The sequence below is a fragment of the Petaurus breviceps genome, unplaced genomic scaffold (assembly GCF_028583685.1).
Source record: "Petaurus breviceps papuanus isolate PSGF00001 unplaced genomic scaffold, PetGlider_PUasm1.0 37, whole genome shotgun sequence".
NCBI classification, from domain to species: Eukaryota; Metazoa; Chordata; class Mammalia; order Diprotodontia; family Petauridae; genus Petaurus; species Petaurus breviceps.
In genome coordinates this window covers 50,858,565-50,884,654 of record NW_027186296.1, presented here as the reverse complement: position 1 = coordinate 50,884,654, position 26,090 = coordinate 50,858,565, and the positions used below count along the sequence as shown (strand labels likewise).

Genomic DNA, 26,090 nt, shown 5'->3' with positions numbered 1-26,090 from the left:
TTCTTGCTAATGGGTCTTAGGTGAGAGAAATTATGTTTTCTTGTTACGTTATGTTTTACTAAACATAATTAAAACAGAAGAGTTTATTTGTTAAATTATACTTTATTGTTATATATTTTGTTTTGCATTATTATGCATTATGTATTTTAAAAGTAGATTGTAATCAATGCTTTGTTCCCATGAATTTAGCTAGTGATTGAGTCTCCTATGTTCAGTTTAGAACAGTCCTTATGTCGACTATATATAGGTTCTCCTCTCTTTCCCCCAAAGAAGAAATTATCCTTGATTATTCAGGGGGAACTGATAGCACATTGGCAGTAAAACCCTCACAAACCACAAAGTATGGGGAGGAACACTGTGGTCATTTTCCATAGGCTTTAGAAAGTATATAATGACCATAATCCCAGTTTTCAAAATTGATAATTGCTATATTTTCCCCCAACCTCCACTTTTCTCTTCTCAGCATAGGGTAACAGAGCTGGGAGTACAATTCTAATTGTTTAAATCAGGGTTCTTTAGCTGGAATCTGTTACTTTTTTTTTTGGCTTGATAACTGTATTTCAAAAACAATTGGTTTCTTTTGTAATCCTAGGAATTTTTATTTTATGCATTTAGAAACATTATTCCAAGGAGTCCATAGACTTTACCAGATTGCCAAGGGGACCCATGACAAAACAAACGTTTAGAACCCATAGTTTAAAGGAATTTTCATTCTTTTTTCATAATTTCCCTTTGTTAACCCTTTTATAAAATTTCTTCCAGAATCAGAAAAGCATCACATTCATTTGAACATAAATGAGCATGCTTGTCAAAGTAGAAAAAAAATAAAATAAATGTAAGTCATAGTTTGAAATATTCTAAAGTGCTTGTTGGTGTACTTTATACTATTCGAGAAATTGAGAGACAGGGCGATTTATTTTGTAATCATGGTCAACAGAGAAATATGAAAATACTTTGAAACCTGCAGTATCACATAATGTGTTTTACAGATTCACTTAAATATTATCAAACTTTTACTTAATTCAAACCTAGAAATGGTAAACCATTTTCACCTCTAAGTAAAAGTAATTAGGGAAATATTACCTTTCTCTTTCTTATCCTTTTGACATAAAACAATGATGTGACATTAAACTGGAAGGGAATAGTTTTGAGGTCATTAAGGCAAGGGCCACAACAATGATTCATGCACCATTAATTGAATGGAAGTGAATAAATTCATTTTAAAGGCAAATTCTAAAGACTTAAAGAAATAACTTATTTTCTCTGCCTTTCATGAATCTTAAGATAGCTGTATGGGCTTAGCTAGATATTATGATGAATTATTTGACTACAACACTAAGGGAAAATAATCATTAAGTTAGGTTTTGGGAAAAGAGGACAATTAGGCAAAACTTGTTATTCAGATGGTATCTGAACGTTATAATAGGTCAACAGAAGGTTTTTCAGAATCTCTACTCACCCATTCCCTTGGTATGGTTGAAATCTCCCTTTACAACCTTGCAGGTTTTTCCATCTCCATTACATATTCCACAGCGATCTTCTTTGGCAGCTGATCCAATGATCCCATCACAGCCAATTTTCTAAACAACCAAAATTCCCTGTTATTTATTTTGTTTATGAAACTCATATGGATTTTTTTTAAAAAAGGATAATCTTAGATCCGGCCTAACTTGAATTCAGAAGAATTTCCTATTACTGGAATATTCAAGTACATTTAATATCTAATTCAGCTTTCATTTCTAATTTATTCTTGTTCCTCACAGCATTAAATAGAAATTAGCCTTATCTGGTTGGATCTGTTGCTATTTCCCAGAACACACTACAAAAATAATGGTGAAATTTGAAATCATTTGTCTTCTGAGTTCAAAGTTCATTTTTTATATTATCTCATTTATCCTCATGATAGTTCTTGTGGGATAGAGGATGAATCCTTTTGCCTTCTTTTTCAGATGGGGATATTAAAACACAAACTAGGTTATTGTTATTATTTTGCCAAGGGTTACAGCAAAACAAACACAAACAAAAAACAAAAAAGCTAAGAATATAACATGATCCAGAGATCTGACCCCAGAGACCTAGTTCTTTCTTTGATGTCTGGAGGATCACTAATAATACTCTTTCTCTCCCCAAAACTCCATTCCTAGTGGATAATGACTTCCTCTGCCCTTACTTAAAGGAGCAGGATTTGTTTATCCACAGAATGACTTCCATATCACTTCTCCTCAGCTCAGAAGTCTCTATAGCACCATCAGACAGCTTAGAGAGTAGTTTTATTTGTGTTGAAAAGCTGCACTCCCTAATGTATATAGCCCTTCACTTACCAAAGTCAACTCAACAAGCATTTACTAAATATTGGAAATATAAACAAAGGTAAAGGCCAGTCCTTGTTCAAAGAGCTCACAGTCTAATGGGGGAAACAACATGCAAACAATTGTACAAACAAAATAAATTTGAGATAATCTTGGGAGGGAGTGGTATGGGATAGAATACACTAGCAATAAGTACAACTAGGGTAAGTCTCTTTCAGAAAGCTTAGTTTTAGCTGAAACTTAAAGAAATCCAGGGATGGAGGTGGAGATGAGGAGGGAGAGAATTCCAGGCATGGAAGACAGCCACTGAACACACACACACACACACACACACACACACACACACACACATATATATATATATATATATGTATATATATGTATGTATACACATATATATATGTATATATACACACATACACATAAGTATATATACATATGTGTATGTGTGTGTGTATGTGTGTGTGTGTATACCCACAGTCAGGAGATGGAGGGTCTTAATGTAAGGAACAAGAAGGAAGCCAGTATCACTGGACTTCAGAGTATATGGAAGTGAGTAAGGAAAAAGTGAGTAAAGAATAAGTAAGGAATAAGAAAAAGTAGGAGGGCAGCCAGGTTATGAAAGGCTTTTAAAGCCAAACAGAAGATTCCATCATTTATCCTAGAGGTAGTAGGGAGCCACTGAAGTTTATTGAATGTATGTATGTGTAGGGTGCAACATGGCCTGCCCTGAACTTTAGGAAGATCAGTATGAGAGTTGAGTAGAGGATACACTGGAATGGGGAGAGACTTGAAGTAGGAGTCCAACCATCCAACTATACAAATAATCCAGAAACAAGGTCATGAAGGCTTGCACCAAGATGGTGGAAGTTTCAGAGGACAGAAGAGGATTTCTCAGAAAGATATTACTTCTAATTATTTTTATTTTAAAATATTGAAAAATGAGCCATCAAATACTTTTTCTATAGAAATCATTTCCTACTTCTCTAAAGCAAGACAATAGCAACTGGCAGAAACATATTTTTAAGGGATGAGCAGATAGATTGGCTATCACATGTACTAAGGGGTAGGTGACTTGGTGCATAATTGGCCAGTGTCAGAGTTAGGACCTGGGCTGAAGTCTCACTTCTGACATACTCTGGGTGTGTGACTCTGCATGGCATTTAACTGATTATTGGCCCTAGGCAACTCTCTTAAGATCATAAAGTTTCAGGACAGTTTACCAATTTGCACTGATAGAGGGAATTTCCTCATGAAGAGAACCCTATACCAATGTAATCACAGGTCTGTCTCAATACTAAAAGAATCACAAGCAAGGTTATTTATAGCAAGTATTATTATTGAATGACCAAGCATTTATTAAGTATTTACTGTGTGCCAGGCACTGTTCTTAGGTGCTGAGGATACAAATACAATCTGCATCTTAAGGGAAGAGAGGGAATGTCTGAGGTAAAGTAGAAGAGGGAACACATTGTTATATGGTGTAATGGACCTGGAGCAGGAAAGATCTGAGTTCAAATTCAATCTCAGACACTTTGCTAACTGTGTGTCTTGGGGCAAGTCACTCTCAGTTTCCTCATCTGTATGTGGATATTAATAGTGCCTACCTCCAATTGCTGTTTGAGGCTAAAATGAGATAATAATTGTGAAGCTCTTAGCCTAGTGCCTGGTACATATTAAGGGCTATATACATACTAATTATCATTTTCTTAATTATTATATGAATAGAGGATGTCCAATGTAAAAGGCACAGAGAAAGGAAATGGAGGGTTGTGTATGAGGAACAGAAAGAAGGCTAGGTTTGACTAGATCATAGAATAAAAAAAGAGGCTGGAAAAGTAGTCTGATTATGAAAGGCCTTAAAAGCTAGTTTATATTTTGTCCTATAGGCAATAGGGAGTCACTAGCATATAAGAGAGTAACATGATTAAACAGTGGTTAAAGAAAATGACTTTGGCAGCTGTGTGGAGGATGGACTGGAATGGGGAAATTCGTTAAGTAGGGAGACTAATAAGGAGGCCATAAAAGAATTTAATTGAGAGATGATAAAGGCTTGAACTAAGGTGGTGGCAAAAAGAGAGAAGGGGATGGACATAAGAGATGTCGTGAAGACAGAAGTGGCAAGATTTAGCAACTGATTTGATAAGTGGGATGAAAAGAATAAGGAATCAGGGAAAATATCAAGATTATGAACTTTGGAAGTAGGAAGAATGGTTACCCTTTCAAATGAAATAAGGAAGTTTTGAAGTGGAATACATTTTTAGGGAAAGATAATGGGTTCTCTTTTTGATATTCTGAGTTTGAGGTATCTATGAAAAGTGCTTTATTAAAACATCCAGTTTTAAATGTCCAAGAGGCAATTGGTGATATGCAACTAAAGCTCAGGACAAAGTCTGGGGGAGACATATACATTTGTGGATCATCTGCAGAGAGATGACAATTAAAGCGATGGGAGCTAGTGAGGTCACCAAGAAAGGGTAGAGTGCTCCCAGGACAGACTCTTGAGGAGCACCCACCTTTAAGGGCTGATGGATAATGAACTGGTAAAGGAGTCTGAGGTATTGTCAGACATTCCTAGGCAATGACTATGATAGTTCCACACATACAGGCTATGATTTACTAGAGGTAAAGCTATGTCCAAATTAAAAACTCTAAAAATATTAGAAGTGTCCTTAGGGGCAAAAAGGACTCCCTCCCTCCACCTTACCCTGGCACAAAGCATCCCAAAGATAAAGATACTACGTAGGTGAGCTTAAACTGAGGAAACTAGGAAAAGACTGATTTCAAAAAAAGAAGCTCAAAGTTGGTTCTGAAGAGGAATTGGTTATTGTACACTGCCAAAAAGAAAGAGTAAAGAAGAATAGATTTAAGACTCAATTGGTAGGGTTTAGGTGAAACATTAGAAAACAAATTATAGTTGGCAACAAATATAGAACACTTTGCCAAGAAGACGACGAAATACTGTGATTGGAGTTATTCCAATGAAGATTGGACATCCCTAAGTTTGGGAAGTATGAGAGGAATGAAATGAATCCTACATGAAACAGGGGTGATTTTTTTTTCTAGAATACTGACCAGTCACTGTAAGTTCTACCCCAATAGTAGATTCTATATATTCAGAGGATCCAAGTTCATATGTTCCAAATACTTATTCAGAGAATCCTAGTAGGTGAGCTATCTAAAGCTATAAGTATGCTATGTCTTTGTAATATTTTACATTACAAAAAGTTCCATCTCTTCTCTCTCTTTTCCATACTTCATCTTCTACATTTGTTTGCATGAGTGTACTGCCTCTCTACAATGTGGTAAAAAGCACCTTTCACAGATGGATGGTGGGTATGTATGGTCAAATGTCAGGGAGAAATTCCAGTCATTTGAAAGTTTACAATCTTTTAATTGGACACTGAAGTTATTGTGCAAGTTTTCTAACTTAACTGAAGTCTCTTTTGTGACTATGTTGGGTTCTTTGGAGTGTTGAGATGTTTTGGATGTGTCATTTAACTTTGGGACCTGACATCATAATGTAATGAAAAGAATACTAGTCTGTGAATTAAAAAAACAAAACAGGTTCAAGAGCTGGTTTTGTCACTTAATGGCAATGTGAGTCTAAGCAAGTGACAACCTGTTTCAGACAGATTTGCCATCTATAGAAGAAAATAAAACTTATTCTCATCCTCCCTAGATTATTCTGAAAAAAGTGCTTTATGAATTGTAAACTATGGCAAAATTTTAAATTATTATTATAGGGGAGTAGGGTAATCTTAATTATTTTTTACACATGTTAAAAGCATAGGAGATCATGGTATAAGGTAAAAAAATGTTTATGTAAAAATATCCCCAAAACTAGGATCATGTTTAGGGACACAGATAGAATTAATATATGACTAATTGGTGAAAATATTAACGGAGAGATATAAAAATAAACTTGTTGGATGGATTTGAAAAAATTAGAAGTTGCTCCAGAGATAAGTCTTTCTTGGTTCATAAGAATCCCAAAGATCAAGACACTTTGTTGGTAGGAGAAAGACAAGGATATGAATGAGAGCCAGACTGAATACATACACACACACATACGTACATATATATATATTTGTAAACACATATAGATATGTAACACAGGCACAAGCCCATATAGTCCAATCACTCTATCCCTATTTTTTCTCTAGATTAGAGTCTCACTACAAATTAGAGCCTTCTGTTATGTTTCATTTCCTACCAGTTCCAAATAAAAATGCACACATGATTAGCACATTAAGTTTTCCTTATGTCTAGCAGCAGAATGTCTACTGGATGATAATCACAAGAGGAAAAGGTGAAGCACTATGGGTATAAACTGACTGGTCACAGCTGGCTACTGTAGGAAATGGGGCTTTCCTGTATTAACGCCTTCCTTTTAGAGGAAAGAAGTGAAGCACAGACTCAGGAGGGAGAAAGCAAGTCAGGGAAATTCCTTTCTTCCAGGCTCTGAACTATGGGTAGAGGAAAATGTCTTTAAGGATAGTAAAGGACATCTTATTCAACATAGACCCCTATGCTCAGTGCTTACTGGGTCACAGACATCCTCAATCCACCTCAACTTCATTACTCCCATGGGTGGTTGCCCTTGTATTAGAAACCTGTATCTTTCATAATCTTTGAAGAAAACAGCAGAGAAGCACAAATTCCATACTAAGTACTCGGCTTAGCAAAATGTACATGACCTCAGGATGGAGGTGACCAACCTTTTACCCTCTGGTTACAACTTCCTCCAGTGTCTCTCCCAGAAAATACAGACACAGACAGACATACAGACAGACAGACAGACACACACACACACACACATACACACCCTCTGTTGTAAAGCAAGATTCCTTGCAAGGGAGTCTGGGCACAAGCTAAGCAGATTGGTCTTTCTAACAGTAGTCTATTAAGTCCTATCCTTAGGCTAAAAACAAAAACAACAACAAAAATCACTTTCCTTGCTAGAAGTTCAAATTCAGCATTGATTTTGACTCCATATGAGCCAGAAAACTTTGTTGCCAAAGTTTAAGTAGTCTCAGCCTTTTGACTTTTTTTTTCAGAGACAAAGCCAAAGGCAACTCAGCTACTTGGCAATTCAAGGACAATTTTCAGGTATGCATGAAATACTCTGTAGTTTTACAATTCTGTTGCAAAGAGATAGTCTCTTTTTAAACCTTGTAAATTATTTATGGGCAAATACAAGGAACATGCTTGTCAGCATTTTATTTCTCCCAGAAGGACTGATGTATAATTGGAAGATTTGAACAGCATGGATTTTGAGAACTGATCTGATTAGTTTGGTAATCTTTGTTCCTTTATGAAACATGTGGGTTACTCAATTTAGTCATCTATTATCTCCCTCCAATCCTCTATACCCTCCCCCTACCTCCGCTTCCCCCTATATACCTATCTATTGGCAATGTCCTTAATATTGGGAACCAAAAGTATTTTCACAAACTGTGGGGGAAGTTAGATTATAGGGATTTTTTTTAGATTCTCTTTGCTTAATGTAGAATTTTATAGTAATTTATCAACAACATTCCCCTTTCCCCACCTTATTAGGTATAAATAACAGGGAACATAGAAAATCCTATCAGTAGTACCAAGTTAGCTATATTATTTAGTTGAAAGAAAGACCAATGAGGTATACCAGAAAGAAGACCACCTTGGAGATTGTTATTCAATTTCAAATTCAGTAACATCATCATCAACAACAAAATCAGCAAGATAGTCAACAATCAGGCTGACGAAAGGAAAAAAACCCAGCATTTTGATCTGAGAATAAGCTACCTGCTCAGGTTTACTTTATCCAAAAGATACCAATGCAATATTGTATTATAGGGCACAATGTGCCACTCAACTAAATTCAGTTATTTTGAGATGATTCCTGGAAGATACAGTAATATTTTTGAATTTTTATATATATTTATCTTTCCAATTAAGTTTAAGAAACCAACAAAAGCAATAACCATCCTTAGACATTTGAAGCTCTTCAAAAAAGTTTTTTTAATCATTCTTTTCTGCTAGTTTTTCAGGTATTTTTTTTTCAGACTTACTAAAAACACAAATGCCATCAGGGCAACTCTTTCCATACCTGCTCACTCAGAAACATGGGCCAAAGTCTTTAAGTTCATATTTATTCTTTTCTTCATGAGACACTACATACTAGAAGGTGAATCCACATTGGCCAAATACAGTGGAAGTTTATGAATTCTGTTCTGCTGTCTCAACCTTTGACTTTTCTAATCACCTTTCCATCTTTGGTAAATGAAGAAATGGTTTACACAGTTGAAACTTCATCTTCTTTAGAGTTAAAGAAATCAGAATGGATTGTGCTCTATTCATGCTAAGTAAAAGGAAGGTGCTGAGGGAAAAATGGATTTAACTATTTCAGAAGAACTTTTCTTTCTCAGTCATTAATATGATCTGCTGAAAACTGGGATATCAATAGACTGATTACCGTACTGCTAACCTACCTAAGTGTCCAAAGCAACACTCAATTCAAACAACTTTAACGCTCCCCATATTTTAATTGAACTAGTGGTCTCAATGGATCAAATATAAATATTGATGCAATATGTGTCATTCCCCAAATTAATTATGTATAGAGTACACTAACTGTGACAGATTCATCCTTACTGCCAATTTTGGCTGGCTTTATTCTGTGTCCATATATATCCTAAGGGATGGAACACATGACATAGGAATGCACATGTCTGAGTAGCAGTAGCAAAGCTGGGAACAAAAGGGCAGTAGCCAAACTAATCTACTAGCAAGGGCATTTTTATTCCTTTGCTGCACAGTCAATGGAACCAGTATGTAATATCCTTGGCAATGAATGGGATTTTTAAAATGGAGGCTACCATAGGATACCATTCAAGTCATTAATTTTGAATGTTACTGGAGCTTTATAAAAATTATTTATATGGTTTGGAGTTCCAAGAGAACAAGATGACCAAAAACCAAAGAAACCCAAAACGATAAACTCAGTAAAATCTTTCCACATTATCCTGGTGATCCTTGGCAAGGTACTATTTTACAAACACTAGAAATTCACATTATCCATTTATGAGTCTTCAAAGTAAGCTTCTTATAATTCATGTTCACGGTCAGCATAGTATAGTTGAAGCCACCTTATGGATCAGTTGTAGTGCATTAGAATTCAAGACAGCATGGTACTTCTTTAGACAGGCACAACTGACCAGAGAAAGAGATCAGTGTGTATGTAATGGCAAAAGTATTTTTTATCCTTTTGAAATATTTTTAAAAGGTTCCAATCCATTTGGTTACAAAAAATTAGTGTTCAGAGTATGATTATGGAAATTTTACAAGGAAATAGAAGAGAATGGGAAGCCTTATCAATTCCCCAAGAAAGGAGGGGAAACTTTAGAAATATATAAACATTATGAAATCTAATTGGTACTTATTATTTCATGAAAAAACACTGGAGCTATGATCTAAAGAAGCAAATTAGAAAAAAAAACTTTCAGAAGTAATAGAACTATACAACTTTTGGAAAAAAATTTTACAGATAAAGAAATTGAGGTCCAAGGATGTCAAGTGACATAAGGTTATAAAATAAGTCAGTGGAATATTTGAAGCAAGAGTAGAGTACTAGCTGAATATTTTTTTCTGTATATCATATTAGATCAATTTATGAATGGTAGAGGCATGCATGTCTACTGAGAGATGCTTGGATGCTTCTATTCTTGAAGGAGAAGTCAAAAAAGAAAAACACAACTTGTTATAGCACATCTCTTGCAATTACAATTGATTACAGAATACTGCACTGGACCACCAATAGGGTCTGACTTGGTGTGTCAATTCTTGCATTAAGATGTTCCCCATGTTTTAAGCATCCAAGATAAAAATAAAAATATTTTAAAAATTTCTGTTGCTTTTTACATCATCTTTTTCTACTACATCTTTCTCTTAACTATTCAGATAGTCATCTCCTACAATGAAGAATAAAAGAGGAGGGAAAACAGTTCATCAAATCTAACAAATAAATAAATTAAATCTGATGGTATATACAGTATTCCACAACTACAGTCCCCTTACTTTCACCTCTAAGAAGAAGGGAAGGAGGTACATTTGCACTTCTCTCTCTCTCTCTCTCTCTCTCTCTCTCTCTCTCTCTCTCTCAAGAACATTAATAAAATTTTTAAAATGTATAGAAGCAAACAAAAGAAATTACAGAAAGGTACACATTTGATGTCTTCAGGTTTAAATTGGTGATTATAGTCATAAGATTATACATAGGATTCAGCTATGATTTTTTGTTATTTTTTGTATTTTATAGCCATTTTTGATGCAAAGCTAAGTAGACTAGGAAAGCAATAAACATGAATATTATTTTCCTAGTCTATTTACTTTGCATCAATTCCTAGAATTCCCCCCATGTCAAATGTATTATTCATATTAATCATTTCTTAAGGCACACTAACATCCAATCACACACATGTACTACCATATACCATTTCTAAATTGATGGGCATTTACTCTGTTTCCAGTTCTTTGTTACCAAATGTGTTGATAAAAATATTTTAGGGACATTGGATCTTTTCTTTTATATTTAACCTTCTTTTTGTTAAAACAAGTTAAATAAAAATAAATTTATATTAATACCAGCTCTTCTTAATAATGCTTTTCCCTTTGCTCATTATCACCAGGTGACTAAAAAAAAAGTCTTATTGTAAAACATAGTATAACTGGTTTTTTGTTGATGTTGCTGTTTGCAGATGCTGCTAGGTGGCACAGTGAACAGAAACTGGGCCAAGAATCAGGAAAACTTGGCCGGGGTGGGTGAGGGGGGGGCAGGTTGGGGCTGGTGGTCCAGTGAAAAGAGCACTGGCCCTGGAGTCAGGAGGACCTGAGTTCAAATCCAGCCTCAGACACTTACTGGTGTCAGACACTTAATACTGACTAGCCGTGTGACCTTGGGCAAGTCACTTAACCCCAATTGCCCTGCCTTCCACCCTCCAAAAAGGAAAAAAAAAAGAAAAGAAAAAAACATAGTAACAAACCAAAATTATAAACAAAGTTGGTACACATTAGTAGGGAAATGGCTGAAAAAACTGTAATTTATGAATGTAATAGAGCATTATTTTACTGTAAAAAGTGACCAATATGAAGACTTAAGAGAAACATGGGAAGATATATGAACTACAGGGAAAAAAAAGCAGAACCAGGACAGTGTATGCAACTATAATAATGTAAACAAAAATAATGCTAAAAGGCATCTGGAATTTTAAGGACCAGTCATGGATCCTAAGACCATATGAAGAAAAAACTTCCCTCCTTTTGTTATAGAGGCAGGAACATGGGTTCAGAATGTTGCACATACTAACAGACATGATTAATTTATCAGTCAGTTTTGTTTTACTGTTAGTTTTATTATCACATAGAGTTAAATAGAGATGGTATATAGGGAAATAACTATTATTTCTTTTTTTTTTAAAAAAAAAGGTACTAATGAAGCTTAAAAAAGCAGAGCAATGGAATTTCACAATGTTCTCCATAAGGAACATGATATGACAATTTTGAATTCCTAATATCTTGGAAGTTAAGCTAGGCTTAGGTAGGGCAAGAACTGTATCTTATATATCTTTGTGTCACCCACATATCCCAGCATGATACTGTTAGGGTGATATAGAGATAGTAGTAAAACTAGTAGTAAAAAAAAAAACCACTGAATTTGCATTTAGATTTTAGCCCTAAAAATTCTATATATAAGCCATCTATATAGCTTTGGTTGAATCATTCAATGTCTCTGAACCTTAATTTCCTTATCTGGAAAATAAGAATATTATTTGCTACCTACTTGGTCCCTTTTTCCTCACCCCACTCACTGAAATCATCAGCTCCTTAGGAAGTTTGTAAGGTGAAAGGCTTTAATCTCTTTCAGGTGCACCTGTTAACCATTTCAGGGCTCCTGTGTAACTAATTTACTAACTAGCAAACTAATTGACATGAAACTGTAAGTGGCTCAAGTTAGGCTATATTAAGAAAGACATGGTGCCGTGAATGAGGGAGATGACAATCATGAAACATTTGCCCTAGTTGGACCACATCCAGAATGCTGTAGTCAGTTCTGGGCACCACATGTTAGAAAGGTCACTGATGAACTGAACACCTTCAAAATTGGACAACTAATACAGGGAGATGTCTGGAGACCAACTATAGGGACAATGAGATCAAATAAAATAATGTACATAACATGTTTTGCAAACCTTGAAAGTGATATACACGTGAACTATTGTTGCTAATTAATTCTTATCTTTGATGGAATTTAAACAGCAGTGGTCCAGTTGCTATCCTACTATTGTTCTTTAATATTTAATGTTCTGTAGCCTCTGGCATAGATGGATGAAATAATTGCTCTTTGTATATGAATAAAAGTATTTGGAGATAAGTTCATCTTCAGTAGGCTCACTGAAACCATCTTCAGGACAACTTCTATAACAGACAGAATGATGGGATAATAGATACCTCTTCCTGTTTTCATATGATCTTGATTTCTTCTGTTAGATTTCTAGTCCTTTTTTTCTATGTAGCTTAAGGATTATGGGTTTGGTTTTGGTGACATCAATAAAAACAATTCTTAAATACTTATGGATTTTTATTTGTCCAGATAATCTTGGGTAAAAGTATATCAAAATGGTCCTGTTCCAATGTAGTTTATGGGTTGAATTTTGAAGGATATTTTGAAGTATGTATTTGTAGTATGGGGACTTATCATTTGTTAATTTATGAAAGAGAACTTCAGGTGTATTTCTAATTGTCAGATTTGCTTTCACTAGGTTTTGAGTATTCCCAAAGTATTTACTGCCATTAGTGACATGTTATATAGTTTTTGCCATTTCCTTTTGCAATCTGCATCGATCAATGTCAGCGTTCTTTGAGGATAATGTAGATGTAATTTCTAGTGGTAATAACCTGATCCTTAATTACCATCATAGACCTACCCCTTCATTCCTATTAAAAATAAAACAAAACAAACTTCATGATTTGGCCATTTGTCAGACACCCCTTTATCAACATTTTGTCAATTGAGTTGATGCAAATATTTCTATTTTGACTTTTCTTGGATCTTAACTGTTTCATAGGATCATTAGAGAGGTAAATCACTTGTAGTTACATGTAACAAAACCAATAGCATGATTTTTTTTAAAAGCAATCGGGGTTAAGTAACTTGACCAAGGTTACACAGCCAGTTATTTCTGGGTGTGGTGCTGAGTATCTGAGCCTGGATTTGATCCCCAGGACATCCCGACATTGGAGCCGGTGCTCTTACTTGCTGAGCCACCTGGCTGCCCCTGCGATAGCATGATTCTTTTGCCAGGCTTTACTAGTGTTCTGTGAGATGTTATCTTCATGTTGCAAAAGTTCTTCTGTAAGTTTTTTTAACTTGATTATCCTGTTTTGAGCATATATATCTATCCTCTTTTTCATGTATTTTTAATGAGGAAGCATTACTCTTTTGATTTTTGCCTTACAGTGAGAGGTTCTATGTTTTAACATTGTTGTGTGGATTTTTATTAGGATACTTTTCAAATTTGCTTTGTCCATTTGACAGTTCCAAAAGTACACTTTAAGAATAGTGTGTATATTATTTTAAACATATTTGTCCCATTGAGTTTTGATTTCAGGTTGTCAGTATACATACACGTGTGTGTATTGTATGCATACACACCCTTTTCCCTTGATAGTTTTATATTTGATGTCACTTGTCAGAAGAAAACCAAGATATCTGTAAATACCACCTATATTCATGGGTTCTATTTGACCTCCAGATTCTAGCTCAAGGTCTTTAGTCTTTTTCTTTTGTGAACTTAAAGAATTTTAAGCTTATCTGAGTCTAAATGACATTGTGATACCACTGAAGGAAGAGTCTATGAGAGAGCTATTTAAAGCATTTTTTGGTGGAGCCATATAACTTAATAAGCATTTTTGTACATTGAGAGATTAATGAAATGTTGGCATGTTACTCTTTTCCTTGAAAACCATATTCAGTTTGATTTAGGAAAGAAGATAATAGATTTCAGAAGAGAACCATAGGGACAAGGAAAAGAATTGGACTTGTAACTTCATTAGTATAAGGAACTCCTACACTAGGGAATTCCAGATGCAGGCCAAAAACTTGTCTACATGTAATAATCTAGTGCTTAAAGCACTGAGAGGTTGTGTCTCTGTTTGGGTCACACAGCCAAAAATGTAACAGAGGTAAGACTTGAAATTAGGTTTTCCCGGCTTGGAAGCCAGTAGTTCCTCTTCCATACAGAGCCATTAAGGGCTCCCCAGTGAGATAACAATAGAAAGAAAAGTAGTTAGCACAGTGCCTGGCACAGAGAAAATGCTATATAAAGGCTAACTTTTATTACTGAACTGTCTGTGAAATAGGGTATATTTTATACCAACTATGTTTTACATAATTTTGTTGGTGGCACGTTTAAAATTGAGTTGTTTTCCATCTAGATATCAAATATGCAAGATTGCTGTGCTTGGGTCTATTTTATATATTATAGTAGATAAAAAGGCATGAATACAGAACTGGGTTAAAGGCTTTGAGATAATCAATGAAGGCAGTATATAAATGTTAAGGTACTTTTGGGTAGCTTGTTTAATAATTAATTAATCACATGAATAAGTTGCTCTTTCTAGTCCTAGGACTTTTGGGGAATGCTTTATGGCTCTTTGGCCAATATACTTTTATATACACATACACATGTGTATATATTCATATATCTGTGTGTATATATACTCATACATATGGATGTGGTTATATACTCATATATATGTATGTCCGTGAATATATATATATATATTCAAAGAAGTTTAAATTTCTTTAAGTTCATAAATGAAAGAAACTAAAGACCTTGAGCTAGAATCTGGAGGTCAAAAAGAACCAATGAATGAAGGTGATACTTAAAAATATCTTGATTTTTTTTCAGACAAGTCACTTCAAGCATGAAGCTATAGAAGAGAAAGATGTAGCTGTATAAGTCAAGAGATTTACTGACAACCTGAAATCAAAACTCAATGGGAAGAATATGTTTAAAACAATTCACATAAACATAGGCTTTAATATACGATTTTGGAACTATCATAAACACACAAAACACATATATACATACATGTATATGCTTATATGTTCTGTAGATATACATACACACATAACATAAGCAATATTTTTGTGTTTATGGCAGCCAAGTGGTATAGTGGTTAGAGTCCTGAAGACTCATCTTCCTAAATTCACCTCTGGCCTCAGAGACTTCCTAGCTGTGTGACCCTAGGCAAGGCACTTAACCCAACTGTTTACCTCAGTTTCCTCATCTAAAAAAAATGAACTGGAGAAGGAAATATCAAACCACTTCAGTATCTGCTGATTAAAAACAAAATGGGGTCACAAAGGGTCAAACATTATTGAAATAAATGAACTACCACTACAACACCACAGTGTTTACAGGGTTCTTCTTTTAAGCGATGTAAGCTAAGATTGGTTTGTATCAAGTATATAACTATGTAATTGCCCTCTATTTAGGGGAGGTCATTAGTGGTATCATCTTTTGTTAGTAGCTATGTGATACCTTCTTCTGAGAAAGGTGGGATCATGGTCACATTTGAGAGGACAGCAAAGTATTTTGTTAGTCATCTATGTACCACTGTGAAGAATTTGGGATAATAATTATAGGTCTTATCTGGGATTGTCACTTTCTGGTTTTGCAAAGAAACTTATTTCAGTTCTCCTGGGGCCCCTCAGTAATTGTTCTGTTATTCTTAATCAATCAATGAACAATAATTGTCTACTTTTTGCCAGAAGTTGTTCTAATTCCTGCTTCTATAAAAAGAAGCAAAAGACATTCCCTGCCCTCAAGGATATTATAATCTAATGGGGGGAGACAGCATGCAAACAAATACTATATACAAAGTAAGAAATATACAAGTTATTAATGGTATATACACTGTTTAGCATTCCATCCAACTTACATTTTTGTTGTATTTGACTTACTGTGACCAGACAGATGAGAAATTTTCCACATCACCTTCCTTCAAGGATTATATCTCTTCCCTGAGTTTTTGTTCCTCAAGCCTCTGTAGTATAATTTTTGAATAATGTTTAAATGTTTATTTTGCTCTTTGTACTGCTGACATCTCATAATACTTTAACCTTCTGAGATTTTCTTTTTAGTTGCTGATTGAAGGAATATAAAATTTCTAATATAATTTTGTTTTCTAGGTTTAATACCACAGGTCTCTTTTTCTGTTGCCTTTAGCTCGGTAATATGTATACTACTCTACTACCAGCCAGATATATTATAATCATCCAATGCCTTGCTGCAGATATTCAACAGTTTTTTCAAGTCACTTCTGAGATGGTGATATTTGACGCCTGTCCTTAGGACATTCCTTGATACTGCCAGCTTTTTTCTATGGTTCTTGTCATGTCAATGACATAGTGTTATGTGGAGGTTCTGAAAAGTTTTTATATTTTCTGTCAAATATTGTGGGATAATGTCTTCAAACTAATAAGTGCCTACTTTTTCAGTTTCATTTAAAAAAATTACTCTGCTTTGGTATAGTTGGTCTATTAGCTGGATTCATAATGTCTCAAAAGAGACTTCAGAATTCCAGTCTAAGTATTCTCATATCCTATTCAAAATAATTGGAGATGTCATTTCTGTTTTGTTTTTAATTTTGTTATCTGTAGAATTTTTGGAATTTGAATTAATTGAAGTTTTTTTTTTTAGTGATCCAAGTTTCAACTTTTTCCTCTTCAGATTTTTATCAGTTCCCTATTAGGGATACAGTTATTCATTATGATTGTCTAACTGATCTAATAATTAAAGAGGTTAAAATTCAATGGTCAGCCTAAGGAAGCTTGGTATAGTAGAAAGAATACAGATTTGTAGTCTGGAGATCTGAGTTTAAATCCTGACTGTCATTTACTAGCTATGTGATCATGATTTAGTCAATTCAATCCTCTGTTTCCTCATCTATAGAATCAGGGCATTAGACTAGGCAGGTCTTGTGAGATTTCCAGTTCTAGAATATAGTGCGGTCTGGTTACACAGGTGTAGTATTCCTCATCAGGGATATGGTAGAGAAAATTAATCAAGGAATTTTTAAAAGAATATAAGATGTTGTAGCTACATGGAGAAAGTCACCTTTGTACCCTTCAAATTAAGCTACCTACATAAGTAAGGTAAGCTCTGCTTTTCATTTTTTCATCAACTTTCATTGTCATCCAGTTGTTTTGGTCTTGTCTGACTCTTCATGACCCCAATTTGGAGTTTTCTTGGCAAAGATACTGGAATGATTTGCCATTTCTTTCTCCGGATCATTTTACAGATCAGGAAACTGAGGCAAACAGGGTTAAGTGACTTGCCCAGAGTCACACATTTAGTAACTGTCTTCAGCCAGATTTGAACTCAGGTGTTACTGACTCCATGCCTGGTACTCCATCCACTGGGATCCCTAGTTTTTAGGAGAACTTAATTGTAGATGTCTGGCAGACAAGATAGAGTTGAGTCCATATGAACAGGGCCCATAACTTCTGGGCCAAACAATACTAATTTGTAAGGACTTTTTTCCTATTTTATTTGCACCATTAACCTCAATTTTGCAACTCCTCTGTGTACCTCAAAGAAATCATTCTCTAATGTACAAACTCTTACTTGGCTCATTTAACTCCTCCATTTGGTGCTTAAAAGGACAATATACTATGAAACTAACAGAATGTTTTCAAAACTGTAGACTTTTGCATCATCAGGAATAACTTATCAACAAACACAATTAGCTAAGTAAGCTACAAGGTGCCATACGGGGGAAAACAACAACAAAGTAGGAGACATTTTTAAACGAAGACCCAAATGCCCTTACAGTTGTCACTGACAATCAAGAATAAATCCCTTTGTTTTCAAAGTTCTTTTCAAGCACTCTGAAAAATGATGCCCAATTCCCAGGGAAAAAGCTATTTTCTACTGCTCTGAAGTGTGAGCCCCATGATAGATTGGTCATCACAATGGTCATAACCTGAATAAGTGTTACCTATTTGAAAGAACAGAACTTGGAGTTGGAAAAATCTGTGCTCATGTCTCAGTTTTACCACTTCCTAGCTCTATTAGTTTTATCAAGTTAGGCAACCCTTGGAGAAACAGTTTCCTCATCTGTAAAATGGGAATCATACTATTTTCATTGCCTCCTTCTATACAAGAGATTTATATATTATAATTAGTAGTAGCAGTATTAACAAGGTATAATTATGTTTTTTGTTGATATTAAATGGGCAGGCTTTTCAGTAGAAGGCTGGCCATTGACCAGATTTTCTTGGCCTCACTTTGTATTCCTGAAATTATTCTTTTTTGTGTTTGTACCCTATATCTGCATAAATACTCCTAAGTTAGTGGGTAGTTTTCTTATTTTTATAATATAAGAATGAGGGTATAAATGTTTCCCCACCTATCCCATACACACATGTTAAAAGGAGTGCTTATATGGATTAACCATTAATAAGCCTGAGAATAATGAGGTATACATAGAGCCTCACTTGTTAGAGTCAAGTGGAGAACTATTGTTCAGAAAACTCTTAGCTAGAGACCAGCTATAGTAAACTACAACCAAATTACCTTGGTGCTCATTAATAGCCTACTATATAGCATTAGTACAAGCTAAAAAACAAACTGCAGAAAGTTCCAACACCTTCTATATCAACTTCTCCAGTCATCACTTCACTTGAACATTCACCTCTGCTAAATTTATAGGTTCGGGAGATAGCAGTACTTGGACTTTTTCTTTCTCCTGCAGGGAAAACTGGGGATGAGGGTGGGAAAAGGAGAGGTATTTCATTGCCTTCTCCCTTTGCTCATGCTGCTGATAAGGAATAGTTTCCCATCTCTTTAAAGGGACAAAACCTTCTTTCAAAATCTTTACCTGAGCCACCATCACTAAATCACATTATGAAGGACTTTGGTGGCCATAAAATTTTTGTTTTTATATCAAACAACAGGAATAGTATGGAAATTTAAAAAGTGAGTTAGGTTAATAAAAAGTGTAAGCCACCAGCCACTATTGGCTCTAGTTCAGGAAGGACAGATCACTTGTTTCTCCTCTCTCTTCCTCCCACTTGAAAGCTGTCCTACAGTTTGGCTGGGATTTTGGTTTTTTAAAGGGTTTTAAGCTAAACCCCCTTTATTGGGAGAATGAAAAAAAAAAAGAAGTACATAGATGGCCATAGCAGTTCAAACTCCATTAATATACCAGCAAGCTCCCAATAGTCCCTGGCTATCCTGCTTTGTTCTTGCGCACAAATGCCTGCATCAGCAGCAAACAAACTCAGTTCTGGGGTAGTAGGTGGAGGAAGAAAAAGGGGAAGGGTGACCAGAGCAGAACATAGCTCACTAACACCCAGTTATGCTCTTCCTGTGTGGCTGAGAAAGGTAGACTTTCTCTATGATTTTAGCTTCCTTCAAGCTAATTTCTCTTTCCCACAAGCACCTTCAAAGAACAAAGTTATGAGAGACCCTGAATCTTGGTAAATGGCATATCCAACCATAGACTCCACTCCCTACCCCCAAAGTCTCTGCTCCTTGTGGGGATAGCCAAAGGCAGGTTACAGAATGATAGGATGTAATCCAGGTGATCTAATCTAATTAAATTGCACCTGCCTCTATGGCATGATTGACCAAAGCCTTATTAATTCTTACCCATGATTTGTCAGACTACAATGCTTAATGTCCATTCAAGCTATTCTTGTATTACACAAATTGGATGGTGTAAGATTTGGGATTTTTGATGATTTATGTTGCTTGAAAATATATTTTGAAAGTTCACACTCATAGTCAATTCTCTGGTCTACAGAGAAAGTCAGTTGAGTTTTGTTTGGCAGTTATCTGGTTTGTGGATACTCTGATAACAGCCGTGTTACTATTTATCCCACAATTCAGGAAGCCTGGGAATGAGCATTTAATAGGTATCTGGAAATGCCCTTGTTCTTGCTTTTTATTTTTGCCTAATAATTAGTTGTGATTTGATCTGTTTGTGGTAAACATGAATTTATTTCTTTAGTTCAAATTCTGCCACGTAACTATTCCCTGCATCAATATACCTTCTTAGGGTAATGACTCTTTGTATCTACTCTTGGCAAATACACTCATTGAAGATGAAATATGAGCAAGCAGCAGTAAGATAAAGGCAAGAAAGCCCCAGAAAAATGCAGGAAAATGTCTTGTCCCTAAAACGAGTCTTCTTTCTCTCCTCCCCCCCCCAACCTTTGCTGCTCATAGCAAACAGGAAAGCAATTTGCTCTAAGAATTAGCAACAACAACACATGGAGGATCTCAGTTTCATCAAGTTGGGAGGAAAAGGGGAATATTCCAATGGCCATCAGAGAATATTCTATGTTTATGTTTCTGCCAGTGCCAAATAACAAATATATGTATACAACATGCTGGGTGGTCTCCTTGTGAGGTAAATGGGCTCTATGGCTTTCTAGCTTATTAGAAAAAATTAAGTGATCTCTGAGAGATTGGAAGAAAAGCATCTTCTAAACAAACCAAGAAATAGAAAAAAGAATCCAAGAGGTATAAAGTCCAACCTGTGTCAGAAGATTAGAGGCTGGAAGAACTTAATGCTTGCAAACAACTGGATAACATTTGAGATGACACAGTAGGTTTGCAACTCTTTCCATAGAGGGGAGTTGAAGCATCTGAAAAAGAAGCAGTTTCTTATCTTTCACTGACTAATCTGCAGAATCCACAAGAGCTAGCAGGAAAGAACACATTTCATTCTGGTCACCCAAAGAAGGAATAAGTTGTGATGGTTAGCAGACTCTAGCTGAGGCATACAGAAGGAAACATATGTGGCCCTGACAAGGACAACTGAGAAGTATGCTATTGCCTGGGGAATAGGACCAGACTCCAGAGAGGCGTGGTGCTGCCGGGTGAGACTTATTGAACCTAATGATCACTACTTACATAGAGTGATTTAAATTAAGGACACTTGGTATCACCAGAGTGAACCCAGAAAGTATTGTGGGGAATTATGAAGCCTTAAGCAGGTGGCTAAAGACCTGGGGACTATAGGAAGTATTTTCATTACTGCTATGGATACTGACATGAAAAAGGGAAGTAAACAAATAAGGTGGTTTTTTTTTTTGAGAAAAGGAACTGGATTTCTGAACCACAGTTTTGGATGTAGAAATGAGAGGTGCTTAGCCACTGCATCTAATGAAGTCTGGTTAAAAAATAATACACACACATATATGTATCTGTATACACATACCATAGATACATAAATGCATAAATTAACATCCACTCTGGGTTCAGGTGCCCAATTAGCCAGTGCCAGAGGGCTGAATGTTTCTACTTTCAGGGTTCTAGAAGTAATTCAGTAGGTGGCTACCCTTCTAATCTTAGCTTAGGAGCCCCTGTCATTGAGCCCGTTTCTCCTAAACAAATCATCTAGAAGAACCATTTATTTGGCAAAGGCATTTATTCAAATGACTTGACAAAAATTGTAGTTACAAAGCATTTTCCTCAAAATGCCAAGGGTATATTCTCTCATAACAGAGTCAATGGTAGGAGCTGGGGTAGGAATGGGTATGAAGTTAAAGTGCAATGGCATTTATTGACGTATGAAAACATACAGCCAAGAAAAACTCACAACTCCAGGACAGTTGAACTTCAATGTCTCCCTTTTTCTTTTGGGTCCTCATGAAATTTGCTATGGGACATGGATCACAGCTAGGTAAGTTGTTGTGCTCCTCAGTTAGGCTAACTGAGCAGAGCATAATATCTCTGTTGAATGGGTGACTCAGTTGAACCTGCTCCTGATTGGAGAAAGTCACTGTCATGGCTGTATGGCTGAGCTAGGCACAGTTAAGTAAGTCCCTTGGCTTTCATGCTGGCTCTTCACCAGATATGATTGGCAACAAGCCATCATTTGGTCCCACAGCTTAGCTCAAAAACAGGCAGCCACCATAGTTTGCCAGCCTCTACTGTAAAGGGCCAGGCAGGTCACACTCAGCTCAGGAGTGGCTACCAGATGGAGTCAGGCATGTTGCCTTGACATTAGCGACTGATATTTGGCATGCTAAACGGATACTTCCAATGGATTTTCTGGGCTCCATCTTTGTTGGACAGCTACAGTTTGCAGCTAGGGAATGTGTCCTTCCTGGTGGGTTATACAAAGCATTCTTTAGTCACACTCTTGCTCGGTTGCAATTTGACACATGAATCTTTCTGTCTGAGTGACTGAGAGATTGGTACTGTAGGATGACTGAACTCAAAGTCTTCTCATTGGTTGTGGATCCAGAAAAACCTATGATTCCCAAGATGCTGATCAGCATCTGAGGTCTGAGACAATCTCACATTATGAGAATGAGAGATAGGTCTCTTGTCTCTTATCTATGTGATTTCAGATATGGCTCAATATCTCGAGTCATCAATTCTTCTAGCTTCACAGTACATCAGAAGACTTTGAATTTAGTCATCTGACATTATCAATCTCTTAACTACTCATGACCAAAAACTGATTCCCTAAAGTTCCATGTATTAAATTTGAACCAGGCATGGAGCATTTGAGCATGCTCTGTGACACTCCGTGAGAGTGAGACATTGACCTTGTTATCCCTTACGTATGTGACCTTGGGTCCAGCTCAGCATCTCTTAAGTCATCAGTTCTGGCTCCAGAGCCAATCAGGACAAATATAAGCATTCTATAGGGACTCATCTGGACTCTATTAGCCAGTCTCCCATAACACTATGATATGAGAACAAGAAAAGGCTTCTCTGCTCCAAAATATTTCTCTACTTGGTGCTGCCAAAGACTTAAGTTCCCATGTTTTTTTTTTTGTTGTTGTTTTTGTTTTTTGCTTGCTGAGTTGATTCAGTCATGTCCAAGTCTTCATGACTCCTTTTTGGGACTTTCTTGGCAAAAACACTAGAGTAGTTTGCCATTTCCTTCTCCAGCTCATTTTACAGCTGAGAAACTGAGGCAAACAGGATTAAATGACTTGACCAGGTGAGTGGGCTAAGCTAATAAGAGTGAGGCTCGATTTAAATTTATTAAGGTGAATTTTCATGATTCCAAGTCCAGTGCTCTATCCACTGAGACATCTTGATACCCTTAAGTTCCCATGTTACTTACTCCTTTAAGTTACCAAAGGGCTCTGTTAAAATGAAAATTGTAACCAAGAAGGACAAGTCTGAGAATCCTCTAAGTACTGTGTCCTTCTTAACCAGTTTGTCCATTATATAGCAAAATTTGTCTTTCTTTTCATTACACATTCATAAAATCACAGAATTTGAATTCTCTATTAGAATGTAAGATATTAGTGAGCAGGAATTATTATTTTTTGCCTGTCTTCGTATTCATAGCATTGAGCAACAGTGCCCGTACATGGTACCTGGTTAATTGAATGCTCGTTGACTGATGAACAGAATCTAAGGATTGGAAGGACCTGCAGAGATAATATAATCCAACACATACTTCAGTAGAAATCTCTTGCTTGGAGAGATTCTATTTTAAGGATACTTTCTTCTTAGACTACCTTAAACTAGATCATGAACCTTCAGATACCCTTGGCTTCAACTGATCCCCATACCTGACTAGAGCTGGCATATTTATAACTAAAAGACTAAATGTTTTTCAGTTGCCATCATCTCTCTTTGTAGTATAAGGCATCTTTCCTTTTGAAAAGTGGGGATTAAGGAACCATATTTATTGAAGGTTGCCATAGGTTACTAATGGCTTAGAGTTGAAAATACTTATGACCCATATTGCAGACTCCACTGACCAGAGAATTTTAGTATTCTTAGAAATGCCTCAGCCCTGACAAGAGGCCAGTTAAATACACTAGCAAAAGGCTGGGAGTTGCTCAGCTGGCTTTACTATAAAGGATATTAATGATATTTCTTTGGAGTGGTTAAAAAAGGAATGTAAATAATGAGAATATATTGTGGACCAACACATGCCTAGGATTTCCCATCTTAAGTGTTCAATTTATTAAGAAAATAAAATCCAAACTTGGCTCACTAGCAAGTTTATGGGGAACTGTCAACAATTCCTCATTTGAGTAATTATAAGCGCTTCGTTAGCACTCCACAGTGCCATTTGGCAGAAGCAGTGAACATTCTTTGCAACAAAGAAAAGATTATTTTAGGTCCTCATTAGAGCACACATTAGAGCACTGCGTTTTATATTGGGGAAAATGTCTTGCCAAGTGTCCTGGGCACCAAGTACTTATCATCCACACGTATCTGTATCTGATAACAGGACTGCACTGTGCTGAGGCAGTCTGGATACTGTCAGGCTTTCTTCTGCAAAGAGAATTAGGCATTTGCCTAAGTTGAAAATATTTAAAATTCCAACAGAGTTGAAGAGTTTCTGTGGCAGCAGAATCTCATTAAGACTTCTTTGCAGGTTTTGAAAAAAGAATTTTTAGTTGGTAGTTTGGGATTTGGGCATTTTTCCATTGCCATTTTAATTTTTTTTTTCAAATTTGACTGTGTATTTTTTGTTGTTCCATCATCATTTCTGAATATATTCCTCCCTTCTGCCCACCCAACAAATAATTTCTTATAAAACAGAATAAAAAAAGAGAAATTAAAAAAAACAGTTTGGCAAAACTAACCCAAAATATCAACCAAATCTGACAGTATTTGCAATGTCCCATATCCAATGCTCCTAAAACTATATGTTGGCATTCCCACTGATGAAGTTCAGATGGAACCTAGACTGAACATTTAGAATTTCAAAATGATAGAAAACTTCAGATATGGGGAGAGAAGTTACATTGGGAATCTCTCAAAACACCATTCTGAGGCAGACTGAACTGAGTCAACAAAAAACTTGTTCATCCTCAGTTACAGTATTACCTGTGACGTGGCTATCAGACATGCCTCACTTGACACTGGAAATCATCAGCTCTTCAGCTGGACTTCATGATTTCCAGAAACTCGTCATTCTGCAAGATGAAATTAACTCTGTCCCTGGGGCCCCTGTGCCTCTGATTAGAGAGGGTGGTGGGTGGACATGGAAATCTACACCTGATCCTTTACCATTTAAGAAAGGCTTCAGGGAATTCACCTTATCACTTCCCACCTGGCTGCTTTCTTGAACTTCATGATCTCCAGAAACTCATCATTCTGCAAAATGAAATCAAGTCTGAAACTCTCACCTCCTCTGATCGTTTCTGGCTCCAGGACTTACCCCCGGTTTCTTTTTTATATTTCTGTATATTGCCTTGCCCCAGTTAGATCGTCAGCTCCTTGAGGGCATGAACTATCTTATGCTTTTGTTTCCCTAACACTTAAGAAGTGCTTAATAAATGTTTAGTGGCTATTCACTCTGACTACCCACTCCAAAGTCCAAGATATTTGCAAAGGGTTGAAGTAGATATTGATTCAGGAAATATCATGGAATTGAAACTAGGTTATGAGGCAATGAAGAGAAAACTGGGCCTAGAGTCAGGAAGATCTGAGTTTAAATTCAGTTTCAGATGCTTACTAGCTATGTGACCCTGGGTAAGTCACTTAACTTTTGTTTGTCTTAGTTTCCTCAATGGAGATCATAATAACACCTACCTCCAAGGGCTATTGTGACCATCAAATGAAATAATATTTGTAAAATACTTAGCACAGTACCTGGAACAAAGAAGCCTAATAAATGCTTCCCTCCCTCGCTCCTTTTTCCTCCTTTTCTTACTTTCTTTTCTCCTTCATGCTTTCCTTCCTTCTGTCTTTCCTCCATCCCTTCCTTCATTCCTTTGCTATTTTTATT

At 36.1% G+C, this 26,090-nt stretch overlaps 1 protein-coding gene across 2 annotated transcripts in view; it reads right to left on the bottom strand.

Annotated features, from left to right (window-relative positions):
- The window catches only part of ADAMTS17 (ADAM metallopeptidase with thrombospondin type 1 motif 17), a 523,726-nt gene that overhangs the window by 180,956 nt on the left and 316,680 nt on the right, over positions 1 to 26,090 (bottom strand). For both annotated transcript variants that reach the window (XM_069098470.1, XM_069098471.1), the window contains one exon: positions 1,460 to 1,580. In XM_069098470.1, the coding sequence (XP_068954571.1) occupies positions 1,460 to 1,580 (121 nt within the window). The remainder of the gene's footprint in view (positions 1 to 1,459; positions 1,581 to 26,090) is intronic.